This window comes from Nyctereutes procyonoides, unplaced genomic scaffold (assembly GCF_905146905.1).
Source record: "Nyctereutes procyonoides isolate TBG_1078 unplaced genomic scaffold, NYPRO_anot_genome, whole genome shotgun sequence".
In the NCBI taxonomy this organism is placed as follows: Eukaryota; Metazoa; Chordata; class Mammalia; order Carnivora; family Canidae; genus Nyctereutes; species Nyctereutes procyonoides.
Genome location: NW_026575125.1, coordinates 19829629 through 19843055, shown reverse-complemented (window position 1 = coordinate 19843055; position 13427 = coordinate 19829629). Strand labels below are relative to the sequence as shown.

General features: G+C 38.2%; 1 protein-coding gene across 4 annotated transcripts in view; it reads right to left on the bottom strand.

The window, feature by feature from the left end:
* Nucleotides 1–4612: 4612 nt before the first annotated feature.
* ZFX (zinc finger protein X-linked) overlaps nucleotides 4613–13427 on the bottom strand; it is a 57532-nt gene continuing 48717 nt past the window's right edge. For all 4 annotated transcript variants that reach the window (XM_055337845.1, XM_055337843.1, XM_055337846.1 and 1 more), the window contains 5 exons: nucleotides 12925–13074; nucleotides 12563–12706; nucleotides 11780–11932; nucleotides 11112–11252; nucleotides 4613–10276 (listed from right to left, as the gene is read on the bottom strand). In XM_055337845.1, the coding sequence (XP_055193820.1) occupies nucleotides 9093–10276; nucleotides 11112–11252; nucleotides 11780–11932; nucleotides 12563–12706; nucleotides 12925–13074 (1772 nt within the window). In that variant the 3' untranslated portion in view covers nucleotides 4613–9092. The remainder of the gene's footprint in view (nucleotides 10277–11111; nucleotides 11253–11779; nucleotides 11933–12562; nucleotides 12707–12924; nucleotides 13075–13427) is intronic.

Here is a 13427-nt window from a genome sequence, read left to right as displayed (position 1 = left end):
ACAAAATCAAAACATCATTAGAAAATCTATGTGTGTATTTGTAGAACCTTGGGGGGGGGGAGAAAAGACCTTTTTAAGTAGGACAAGACACCCTAGGAATCATAAAGGGGAAAATAAATATAACTGATTATACAAATATGAGATTTTTATGTATGCAAAAATAACGTAAACAATAACAAGGTAAACCATAGACTGAAAAACTGTGCAGCAAGTGTATTAAAAAGCTAATCGGCCAGATGTTCAAAGGACTAAATAGGAAATGGGGCACAGCATTTGAACAGATGATTCATAAAAGAAAACTCAAATGGCTATCAGCCACGTTAAAGTATTACTTAACTCCACCAGCAGTCAGGTCAAGGCAGATTGAAACAATGATGGAGATATATATATATATATTTTATCTGTGATACTGGCCTAAACAGTCACTATTTATAAGACTGAGGGGAGTGGCTATAACCCAGAAAACCTCAACATCCAACAAGTGTTTCTTTAGTATCTGCTATACACCATGTTGTTACAGGTGAACTGCAATGAACAAAACAGACAAAAATCCCTGCACTCCTGGAATTTACATTCTAACAAAAAATAATTTGCTAACATCTAGTGACATTTTAAAAATAGCACATACCCTCTCATTTAGCAATCACGTCATAAGAGAATCCATCCTACAGAAATCGAAGCCCAAGTATGTAAGGATTATATGCACAAGGACACTGATTTCAACATTCTTATAGTGGCAGAAAACCAGAAACCTAAATGTCCACTAAACGGGGAATGGTTGGGGATCCCTGGGTGGCTCAGTGGTTTGGTGCCTGCCTTAGGTCCGGGGCCTGATCCTGGGGTCCTGGGATTGAGTCCCACGTCGGGCTCCTTGCGTGAAGCCTGCTTCTCCCTCTGCCTGTGTCTCTGCCTCTCTCTCATGAATAAATAAAATGAAAATCTTAAAAAAATAAAAGGGGAATGGTTGATCAAATTATGGTGGGTTCAATCTCTGGAAAGTTATTCGGCTATTAAAGAGAATAAATGTGATAGAGCTCGGTCTCCTGTCCCAGAGAGATGGACATAATATATTAAGTGACTTGCAAAGATACGTAATCAGACTTTGGTCAAAAACTGTGAAATCTCTGCCTCCTCTGCTCCCCCAACTTCCTCATACTCTTTTTATTATCTATCTTTGTACAGGTCTGTATGAGGATAGAGGGAAAACACAGTCTGTTAAATATGGTGACCACAAGAAAATGGCTTGCAGGAAGCATGAGGGTGAGCTCAAGCTTGTCTTTATACTTATTTGTACAACACTTGTTACAAAAACACGTATTTTGCAACTAAAAAATCTAAAAAAATTAAAACTCAGTAAAGATTCTTAAAAGGATAGTATATTCATTAGATGGGTCTCCTGAGGGAAGGAAAACAAAGCAAAAATAAACTACTTGGACTTCATCATAATAAAAAGCACAGCGAAGGAAATAATCAACAAAAATAAAAGGCAACCTATGGAATGGGAGAAGATATTTGCAAATAACATATCTGATAAATGGTTAGTCCAAAATCTATAAAGAACTTATCAAATTCAACACACAGAAATTAAATAATCCAATAAAAAATGGGCAGATGGGGCACCAAGGTGGTTCAGTCAGTTAAGTGTCTACTTTCAGCTCAGGTCATGATTCCAGGGTCCTGGGATGGAGCCCTGAGTCGGCTCTCTGCTCAGCAGGGAGTCTGCTTCTCCCTCTTCCCTCTGACCCTCCCCCCTCCACTCGTGTGCACTCTCTGAAATAAATTTTTAAAGTTAAAAAAAATGGGCAGAAGATATGAACATTTTTCCAAAGAAGACATGCAGATGGCCAAAAGATACATGAAAAGATGCTTGCTATCAATTACCATCAGGGAAATGCAAATCAAAACCACAATGAGATACCACCTCACACCTGTTACAATGGCCAAAATCAACAATACAAGAAACAACAGGTGTTGGTGAGGATGCGGAGAAAGGGGAACCCTCACACACCTATTGGTGGGAATGCAAGCTGGGGCAGCCACTGTGGAAAACAGTATGGAGGTTCCTCAAAAAGTTAAAAACAAAACTACCCTATGATCCAGCAATTGCACTACTAGGTATTTACTCAAAGAATACAAAAAATACTAATTCAAAGGGATAACGCACCCTAATGTTTATAGCAGCATTATTTACAATGGCCAAGATATGGAAGCAACCCAAGTGTCCATCAATTGATAAATGAATAGAAAAGATGGTGTGTGTGTGTGTGTGTGTGTGTGTGTGTACACACAATGGAAAATTACTCAGCCATAAAAAGGATAAAATCTTGCCATTTGCAACGACATGGATAGAGCTAGAGAGTATTATGTTAAGGGAAATAGAGAAAGATAAATACCATATGATTTCACCCATATGTTGAATTTAAGAAACAAACGAGCAAACGGGGAAAAAAAAAAGACAAACCAAGAAACAGATTCTGAACTCCAGAAAACACACTGTTGGTTACCAGAGGGGAGGTGGCTGGAGGAATGGGCTTAAATAGTTGATGGGGATTGAGGAGGCACTTCTTATGATGAGCACTGGGTATTGTATGGAAGTGTTGAATCACTATGTTGTACACCTGAAGCTAATATAATAGTGTATGTTAACTGGAATTTAAGTAAAAACTAGAAGAAAAAAAGAAAAAAGACAGTATGTTCTAGGTAATGGGATTGAAAACAGAAAGCATTTTACTTTCTTCTCAGTACCATTCTGAATTTTCTATATTCTCTCCAAAAAAATGTGCATTAAAACAGTTTAAAGACAACCAATTGATATGGAAATAGTTGATGTTTGAAATGAAAACTCCTGAACACAGAATTGATGCTGTGGTAACAAGACAGATAAAAGATTTATGTGTATGGGCTAAGACTGGAAGATGAACAAAGATGAATCCCTTGAATAAAGCAACTGGCATTGTGGGTGACAATTTTTCTAAATATTGTTACAAAAATATGTAATAAAAATAACTTGCAAAGTTATCAGCTTTGGATAGTAAGTTAATTTCCCTTGAAAAGTTACTTTTTTTTTTGAAAAGTTACTTTTCTGAAGAAAAACTAAAGCATACCGCCCTAAAAGAAACAGGAACTAAATAAACCTTTATTTTTTTTAAATCATTTTTTAAAGGTTTATCTAAGAGAGGGGAAGAGCACAGGGAGGGGGAGATAGTCTTAAGCTGACTCTGCACTTAATGCAGAGCCTGATGCGGGGCTCAATCCCACGACCTTGAGATCACCACCTGAGCCGAAACCAAGAGTCAGCTGATTAACTGACTGCACCACCCAGGTGCCCCAGGAACTGAACCTTTCAGTCAGTCACACAACAACCACTTCAAGAGGGGAGAAACAGAAGTCAGCTAGGGGGAAACCTCCAGTACTGAAAGCTGAAAGTAAGAACCTCACAGTTTGCTAGCGGGCTAATGCCAGAGGGCAGCCCAGAAGTGGACTAATCCTTACTATTTTACGAACCTGGCATGAGGAACTCTTCTCTGCCTTCCCGGAGTCCGGGCCTGGGAGGGCTGGTGAGGATGCTGCAGCCATTCTCTCCCACTTGCTCCACTTCTCTGGTGGAGGACAGAGCGGTCTCGGCTCCAAGTGCCTTCCAGTGACTGGCCACATCAGTCAAGGCCTCGACTGAGGGGAGAGAGATTTGGCTTCTTGCTTTCCCAATTCAACTTTATTAGAAGTTCACACGTTCAACTGGTGGTTTACGTCTATTTCTAATGTGGTTAGAACCCAAAGAGGAGAATGGATGTAACAGAACCTCCCAAACCACCAAAGATGGCTCTCTGCAATCTCTCTCCTTATTTTGAAGTTGCTTGGGCAAAAGGAAATGGCTGCTGAATTTAAAGCCAAATACAGTCATTAAGGAAAAGCAGAAACTTGCCTCTCTTGGAAAGCAAAATAACATGGGTCTCGTTAACTATCCTATTTTCATCAATGGGTTTAGCTATTTGTGTGGTAATTTACATCACGGAAGAATAAACACGGAAGAATAAAAACCTCAGCAGGGTTTCTGTAGCAAAGTACCACAGTGGCTTTACAGCAGCAGGTCACAGCGCCAGAGCCTTTGTGTTCACCAGTACCAGCAATACAAGTAACACGAGACCAAAAGATCAGGAAAAACCAAGTAAAAGAAAATAATTTTTTTTTTTTAAAGCTTTTATCTACTCATGAGAGAGAGAGAGGTAGAGACACAGGCAGAGGGAGCAGGCTCCATGCAGGGAGCCCGATGTGGGACCCTATCCCGGGACTCCAGGATCGTGCCCTGGGCCGAAAGGCAGGCGCTAAACCGCTGTGCCACCCAGGGATCCCCCAAGAAAATAATTCTTGATGTTGACCTCAAACTTGGCAAACTTAAGAATTTCCCTCAGAAGTCATGAAAATGATTTTAAAATCAGTTAGGTGCAGTTGCTACAGTGATATTTTCACTGATGCTAGAAGTGCTGAAGGGGAGGGGGTCATATCACTTCCAGTTTATATGATGTTGGAGATTTATTAATTTTGTGATTTCAGTCTCATCGTTACCGTGTGTGTGTGTATGCCTTGTCTATAGCCAACACTCCACTAGAATAAATTAAAACAAAATAGGAATTTATTTACAATAGCAAAGATGTCAAAAATAACAGAAACAATATATAACAAACCCAAGAATTATTTTATGAAAAAGGCAAACAATATATACACGATAAAACAAAATCCAAAAGGGCAAAACTTAATTTTGACTTGCTCTAAAACAGCTGCAGAATGTGGCAAAATCATTTTTCATATATGAATTATTTAAGTAATGTTGGGCCAATTAAACACACTTCTCAGCTTTTCTATTTGCTGAATCTTCCTCGGATTAACCTTCCTTGGAATCTCAGAAGGAATACAAGGAATCTTCCTTCTATTAACCTTTGAGAAAATGGAACTTAAGGGAGACTATACAAGATTTATGAAGTATAGGCTACTTACGTGTGTACTGAAAAGGATACACACTGTCTGGTGGACTCACACTTCAAAAAGGTAAACCAAAGGTGTCAACTAAGTCCCCTTTAAACCTCACTGCTAAAAATAAGAAAAATAAAAAAAAATAATAAACCTCACTGCTTATGTCTTGGATTGTGTGTGTCTGTGTATTTTCTCATCTACCACACAAAATTTGCACCAGTGATTTTTTTCGTTCCTTGGGTGCTCTAAAAAGTTTCCCAAACTTGAGCATGCATCAGAATCACTTGGAGGATGTTAGGACACAGATCACTGGGTCTCATGCCCAGTTTTCTGATTCAGTGGGTGGGACATGCAGCCAACAATTTTTATCTTTAACAAAGTCCCAGGTGATTATGATGCTGTCACTGTTGCCAGATCACACTTTGAAAACCATTGCTCTAAAATATCACCCCTTTAAGATTTTGGCCAGTCCAGGCTTTTCCTTCATGGATCCTAGAATTTGTGGCAACAAAATTGTTAACACTGAGATTCCCAGAGAATAGAGCAATACATTATGTGACTGCCTGGGATCAGACCGGTAAAATGCTGTCTACCAGGCACTGTACTACAACTAAATTTTTCACATGCTATGGTTTTACGTGATTCATGGCTCTGGGCAGTGACACCATGTTCTCTTGACCAATGACCCCGAGTTTTAATTATTTACTATTTCAGGCCAACACTTGTTCCTATATAAAGATCTAAAGGATCTCATCTTTAAAAATGAAAGATGTCTCAAATCCATCTGTTATTCTCTTTGGACTCCTGGTAACTTTTATCTAACTTCTCATTTTTATAACAATGCCCATTCTCTATCTAGCATGTTATTGTCTACAAATCAAAGCCCTCCAAACGTGACACAAAGGTGTCACACTAAGGCAAGGCTTCTGCTGTGGAGGTGGGGACAACACCCAGTGATTAAGTATGCTGTGGACTGATACTGAAATGAACTTTAAGTGCTCTCAAAAGCCACTTTATGCGTGGCAGATTCATCTCAGGGGAACTGGAGATGCTAATAAAACAAATCCCTTATGAAGATAAAAGAAAAAAAATGAACTTCAAGGACATGCTCATCAAAGGACTCACCAATCATCTCTTAAGTTCTCTGATATATTACTTGCAAATTCGCACCGCTCAACTATTATGAGTATTTGCATCGAGTCACAAAATTCAAAGCAATCAAGCATTTTGCAATCCAATGCTGCATAAAAGGAATTAAGAAATGGGGAAATGAAAATAATCCACTGCTTTTGATGTTTATTAGGTTTACAAAAACTGTACATTTTTTTCCTTAAGAAAAAGCATTAACTTAGTACTGGTATCAAATAGACTAAACATCCATTAACAGGAAAATATTCTGATTTTTATTTTTGCACGTTATTCTCAAGTACACAATTACAATAATGTCACACATCCCTATATGATTTTCTTTTTATGTATTTTACTTTTTTTACAAAGTGTACAGAGGGAGGGACATACAATATTTAATAGGATATTTCTACAGAACAATAACTTATATTATGTCCTTGTAAAAATCTGTACCTCTTTAAAACATTTAACTGAAACATCCATTTTTTTAGCTTTGCTAATCAAAATCGTTTTAAGAATTAAAACTAGGTTGTAACTAATGTCAGTACATAACAGTGACTACAATTTCATTTTCTCTTTATACAGACACATTTTATCATATTCACTTGACCAAACCCTTAAATACCTTTTAAAGGTTTCAATATTGTGCTTTAAAAAGAAAATAACTGTGTATGATTCCAGACTATGTAAGAGAAATATAAAGTGTGTAGAGTGTTGTGTTCTTTATCTTTCAGTTTATTTAAAAAAATATAGTTAAATGACCAATTATTTATATTTTCTGTACTAATTTTACAGCATGTTTTAAAGTCAATAAATTTCCGCTTTCATTTAAGTGTCTTTTACGTGATTTCTGGGGAAAAAAAAAATTAAGGGAGATTTTAAAGGTTCTCACAAAAAAACAGACAGAGCTTTCAAGGATAGTACTGCAGGGCAATGAATCACACAACTGTAAGTTACTTTAAAAAAAAAAAAAAGCATGTTATGAGAGCCAAGAGGGCACAGAAACTCCCACTGGGACAGGCCCATGCCTTGGCTTTAACTGGCATTCAGGTTGGAGTCCATACCAGCCTAAAGCACTTGATTTACAACTGGACAAAATCAATCTAGCACTTCAGAGGCTTGCCAACCACCAAATATTTAGATTTCTAACCCTATAAATATAATTCTTGAATACAAATATCAATGGCACAGAGAAAGAGGAGAGGAAAAAACCTAACAGCACGAAAGGGATGGAGCACCATAATGAAGTGGCAAGGCAGCTATCAAGTGGGAAGAAAGTTCCTAAATCTCCTATAATGTGCCAGATACTCATATGCTGACAGCCAATTCAAAGGACCCCAAAAACTGTTTTCCCATTTCCCAAAATCCATCTTAACATAACCAAATTCTAATTAACCAAGTATATTTTACGCATCTCTGACTCTGATTCCAAACTGTTTGTTTAAAAAATGTCAGCTCTCAAAGAAAAACAAGACTGTAAAAGACTTGGTGACGTTCCAAATAAGGCCTCAGATTTTCCTCATGCACTTAAACACACCTTTATCTTCTAACCGAAGCCAATTTAAGCGTTCAGTTTTTTTAAAGTTTGCTAACTGCAACTAAGAAAGAACAGAGCAGGCTGGACCTGCCAGGTGTAAGTCATAATTAGCACCCAATCCCTGGTACATGGCGCTGTGGCTTCCTTGATCCCCCTCACTGGGTGATGCACAGCTCCCTCGTGGGCTTCTCAGAGAGAACTGAGGGAGTTAAGTCCAGATATTCATTAGCTTTTCAGAAAAATATAAAGGCATGGAGCTGAAGTTGTATGAAAACATTCTATCTAGAAACATCTTAATGTCTATTTTTCAATTACCAAAGATATTTAAAAGAAAATACCTTTACTCTTTAAAAATACTAGTGTCCTTATTTTCCTTCTAATTCTTCACCTGAGTAGTCTCTCTGAAGAGCATGATTTATAAAATGCTCTCTCATGCATCCCTGCATCTTTCATGTTATTGTAAATTTAATACTTTTCATTATAGATCTTAACTACTACTGGGGTTGTGTGTATAAATATGTAAAATAAGCAATACACACAGATACATGTTCTCTATATATGTGCATATATATAATTCAGGGTACATTTACATATATAAAGTCGCAAAAGATCCTACGAGCCACGAATTACCTCTAGGAGATTCCAAAATGCAGTCCTCAATAATCTCATTTGTAGCACACAACCATTCCAAGACAAAGCAGCACAGACGGAATAATCAAAATACAACAGCATCAAGCAAAATTTGTCAAGAAAGTTTTCTAAGTTTGCTATGCTGACAAAAGATGTAAATACATCAAAGAAAGCCCCCAAAGAAGTACAGTTTGTCTGCTAAACAAAATGAAAAGTAAACACGAACCCAGCCACTGTTCTTTCCTCAGCGATGCCAGGGACGCAAAAGCTCAAATGGAAACTTTCATTGTCATATGGTCTGAAAATAGTAAGCAAGACAAGTAAATGACTTCCATATTAGGATAATTAGATCTGACTGTAAAATCTCCCATTTATGTTAGTCGATGTCTCTGACAATTTTATTGTGAGAAATTTATGGGAAAAAAAAATGAGTCAACATGAATACTTTCCGAGTTACCAATCTAAAGTTACCTTAACTTTAAGTTAAATGGTCTTAGAAGAGTACCATCAAGGTAAGCAAGGTAAATATTTAAATAAATATAAAACTTCTAAGATAGAAAAATTCAGTATAGAATCAGGGATTACTTTATTAAAAGCAACTTACTTGTTGCTGCTTTCCCCCATTTATTAAACAAACTGAATAGAATTCAGAACACACTATTCAACAAAATGTAAAAAAAAAAAAAAAACCAACTCAACTAGAAGCAATAATTCTATTTGTACACAGCATAAATCAATATACAGTATTGTATGTGAACGAGACTGATTGGCTTCAAATGAAATTTCTGTTTCAAGGCCAACATCTCTACAAATGTCTATAGAAGTACTGTTAGGGCAGGCCAACTTCTTTATGATGTCGCATTATGTGCTGGTTCTTTTCTGAAGGTCTACGGAACCCTTTCTTGCAGTACTCACAACGGTGAGGATAGTCTTTTGTATGAATGGAGATAACGTGCCGTTTAAAGCCTGAGGCATCTGTAGTGCTATACTCACAGTACTCACACTGATACACTTTCCTGCCACTGTGTGTCTTCATATGCTTTTTAAGCTCATTCTGTTGCCTAAATCCCTTTCTACATCTCTTACACCTAAATGGAAGATCTTTTGTGTGAACTGAGAGAATATGGCGACTTAGAACAAATGGATCTGCAATCTTAAAGTCACAATGTCTACACTGGTGCATTTTTTTACCCTTGTGGGCAGCCACGTGTTTCTTGAGTTCAGAAGGCCTGTGAAAGCCTTTATCACACATGTCACACTTATGGGGGTAGTCCTTCGTGTGAACCGAAATTATGTGTCGTTTCAAATCACTTGAGTTCGAACTCTTGTGGTCGCAGTGCAAACACTGGTGTGTTTTGCTTTCTTGGTGGATAAGAGCATGTTGCTGCACCTCTTTGGTATCTGAGAAAGTCAGAAGACAGATGTCACACTTGAATGGCATCTCTTTACTATGCTTAGTTTTTACATGTGTTTTCAAGTTAGAAGAGTCTGCAGACCTATATTCGCAGTACTGGCACTGGTACGGCTTCTCCCCAGTGTGGATTCGCATGTGCTTTTTGAGCTCTGACGGGTGACGAAAACCTTTGCCGCACTCCACACAAATATGAGGAAAGTTCTTGCTGTGGACTGCCAAAAGGTGGCGATTCAATAACCCTTGTTCAGCTGTCTCGTATTCACAGAATTTACACTTGTGCATTTTGTTGGCTCCTTTCTCCTTATGCACCATTTTGTGCGTAAACAAAGCCCCAGCATGAGAGAAATGCTTCCCACACTCATCGCATTCAATGGCCTTCTCTGCTTTGCTGGTCAGCTTGTGGCTCTCCAGGTGGTTGTGTAAACTTATCTTCTTGTTGGTAGTGTAATCACAGTCAGTACAGCGGTACTTCTTCTTGGTAAGGTGTTCAGGATGGTTTTTCATGTGCCTTTTCAAAAAACCTCTCGACTTAAATTTTTTCCCACAAATCATGCAAGGATAGACAGTCAAGGGATGTCCATCAGGGCCAATAATTATTGCTAAGAAAGGAAAAAAAAGGAGCATGAGTGATCAAACCAAGTTCCACTTTGGTTTCTTCAAGCAGTTAAAGTGTGTGTTCTGAACGTTATTAGGGAAGTATGCCTATTAAGCTATTTGCTACTTAACATTCCTTTTGCCATTTTTTGGTATAAGAGATATAGCAACCCTGTCATAAAAAGAACCCTGGTCTGAAAACTTCATTCAGTATGACTGTACCAACCTCAGTCCCTCCAGTTTAAAAACTAATTCAATAAATATGTAACTTCTACCAACTAGTGATCAAAGCTATGTCAATTTAGAAAATCACTCATAAAAATAAAGTTTTATAATCACAATTCCTGCTTTGGTTATTCCAAAAAACATAATTTTGTGTCAATTTACAGTAAAGCTTAAATCCACCTATGGAAATTTTAATATGCAAATTGCCATCCACGAATAGACAGGGTCACACGAACTGAAGTACTTGTCCTGCTGCTCTGTAAATTATGCCTGCCTTAAGGGAACATAATCAGATTCTTTGTATTAATTTTGTTTTTAAAACAGTTAATGCTTGCAATAATTTGAGGGATTTCTTTTTATTTCCACATAAAAACCACCCGAGTTTTGAATTTTTTTTCCTCATCCACAATGGATCTGTTCCCTGTTTCTTTTTATCCCAGGAAATCATTCATGAATATCACTGAATTCTTAAAATTATATTTTCAAATTCAATACACAAAAGCTACATGTGGTCTAGCAGCTAAAATGCCATCACAACACCTCCGTGGATACATACTAGAGTTTCATCTGAGAGCTCGCAAAGCACGCTGCGCTGTGGAACTCTTGTGCCCTCACCTGTTTGGTACTGCCTGGAATCAGGTCTTCTCCTTTTCTTTGGTTTTTGTTTAGCCAGTCTGCCGAGCCCAGCAGACTCATCTATGTGCAAGAGGGCACTTGCAGTGCCATTCCGGGTTTCAATTCCATCAGAATTATTACCTAACAATGCGTATTAAAAAACAAAATTATACAGTATTATAAATTATAAAAAATTAGGGATTCTTTATTTACTACAACAACAAAAAGTAAGCCATGATACTCATGAATGACAGAGCCCCCATTCTAGGTAATGGGCTTTATGACCACATTTATTATAGTGAGACAGTAGGAAATGCCTAGCTTCCAAATCTAAAAAACACGTCATCATTGTGCCCCATGAACTCCCTTGTCTCCCAAAATTGTAAAGTCATGGGCCAGATACAATCAAGATGAAAAGTTTCAGCTTGAGAGCCTGTGTACTTCTTGCAGTACTTCCTGCTACGTAATATACACATGAAGGAAATTCCTGTTAAAAATAAAGACAAAAGGTAGACTTTATAATCTTCCTCTACTCTTGTTCATATCAAGTAACCCATACAGGGTAGTGGTGTTTCCTATTTTGGAAACCTAAGACCATAGACACCGTTCTCGATCATGAATTCATGTTCGCAAGCCAACTCCATCCAAAGAGCTGCCAAGTGACTTACCATATGCTGCCGCCCAAGCGATTGGCATGAAGGTTTTTATTTCATTGTCATCAATCTGTTGCTCGTGTGCTGCAGCGGCCGCTGCAGCCGCCGCAGCATCCTCCTCCCCTACGATCACCTCCATATAAACTTCATCGGCGATTTCCGCAACATCTAAGTAGGAAATTATATCAACTTTTGTGACCAGGTTTACAGAGATCACAAGAAAGACGTTTTTATTTGAATTCAGTTAACAGACAAGTAGAAAGAAGGTTCATTATACATCTAGAACACAGCTTTCACATAGTCCTAAGCAGGTAATGCATATTTGTTGAACGAATCATTGATTTCTTGGCTTTCACCTTAAACTTTTTTTTTTAAGATTTATTATTTATTTATTCATTCATTCATTCATTTAGTTATGATAGACAGAGAGAGAGAGAAAGAGAGAGAGAGAGAGAGAGAGGCAGAGACACAGGAGGAGGGAGAAGCAGGCTCCATGCTGGGAGCCCTACGTGGGACTCAATCCCGGGACTCCAGGATCGCGCCCTGGGCCAAAGGCAGGCGCTAAACTGCTGAGCCACCCAGGGATCCCCTTAAACTCGTTTTTTTTTTTTTTTTAAACTCGTTTTTAAAGCAACATTTTACACATCCGTCAAGAGTCACTGAGACTTCCCTTGGGATATGGCAGCAATATAATCTCTACAATAATGCTAGTTCTTTTCCTTTAAACACTGACCATATTTAAAAACAGAGAGCTACAAAAACATAAAATTTTCTCCCACAAAAAGGCCACCTACTTACTTAAATCTTCATCTTCTTGCTGAGAGTCGTTGACAGTCATATAAACCATCTTTTCCCTTGGCACACGAATACTGCTACTCTGATCAAGTAATTCAACTCCGTGATCATTCTCAGGCTCACTTTCCACAATGTCTACGGTGCCACCTATCAGGGAAGAGGACAGCTCCGAGAATTTATCTGAAAACTCCATTTCTCCCCATCTGACTTATACATTTCATATACTTTTCTACTGCTACATGGAAATCCTTGTTTAAAAGTTATCTTCAGAAAAGATTTCAAATGTTCTCAATCTAAACCACCCAAAAGAAATCAGGGTGAAGGGTCAGATCAGGATGTATAATATGCAGAAGTTTTCCTCTTACCTAAGTCATCCTCTCCAGGGTCAGCTTTAAAAATGTACACCTTGATGACTTCTGGGCAAGTGCCATCCACCTTACAAGGGTCAATTTCCGACTCTGCATCCATGGTCATTCCAGAGGAACCATCGTGTTCTATTTTGCCAGCATCATCCACTGAAAAGGCAGAAAATACATTACAAATAACAATAGCAGACCCTTAAATAAAATGTTAGTTTCTAAAAGTCCTTTTTACAAATATAATCTCTAATAGGCTTCATATAAAATCGGAGGATTTTTCCCTAGACATGTAGACACGTGGGGCACAGTGGGAAATGTGGCTGACTGCTACGTCAAAGCAGGGGTCATGGAGGGCCTTGTGCAACCCGGCAGAGGGGTTCAGATTTGACAATGGTAGGTCAGAGGTTTCTCAATCTGGTCAGGTGTCATTATCTCTTAGGGAATGTAAGAACACAGTTTCCAGCCCAGCAGCACTAACAGAGTCAGAATCTGTAGGGGGAAGCCAGCTA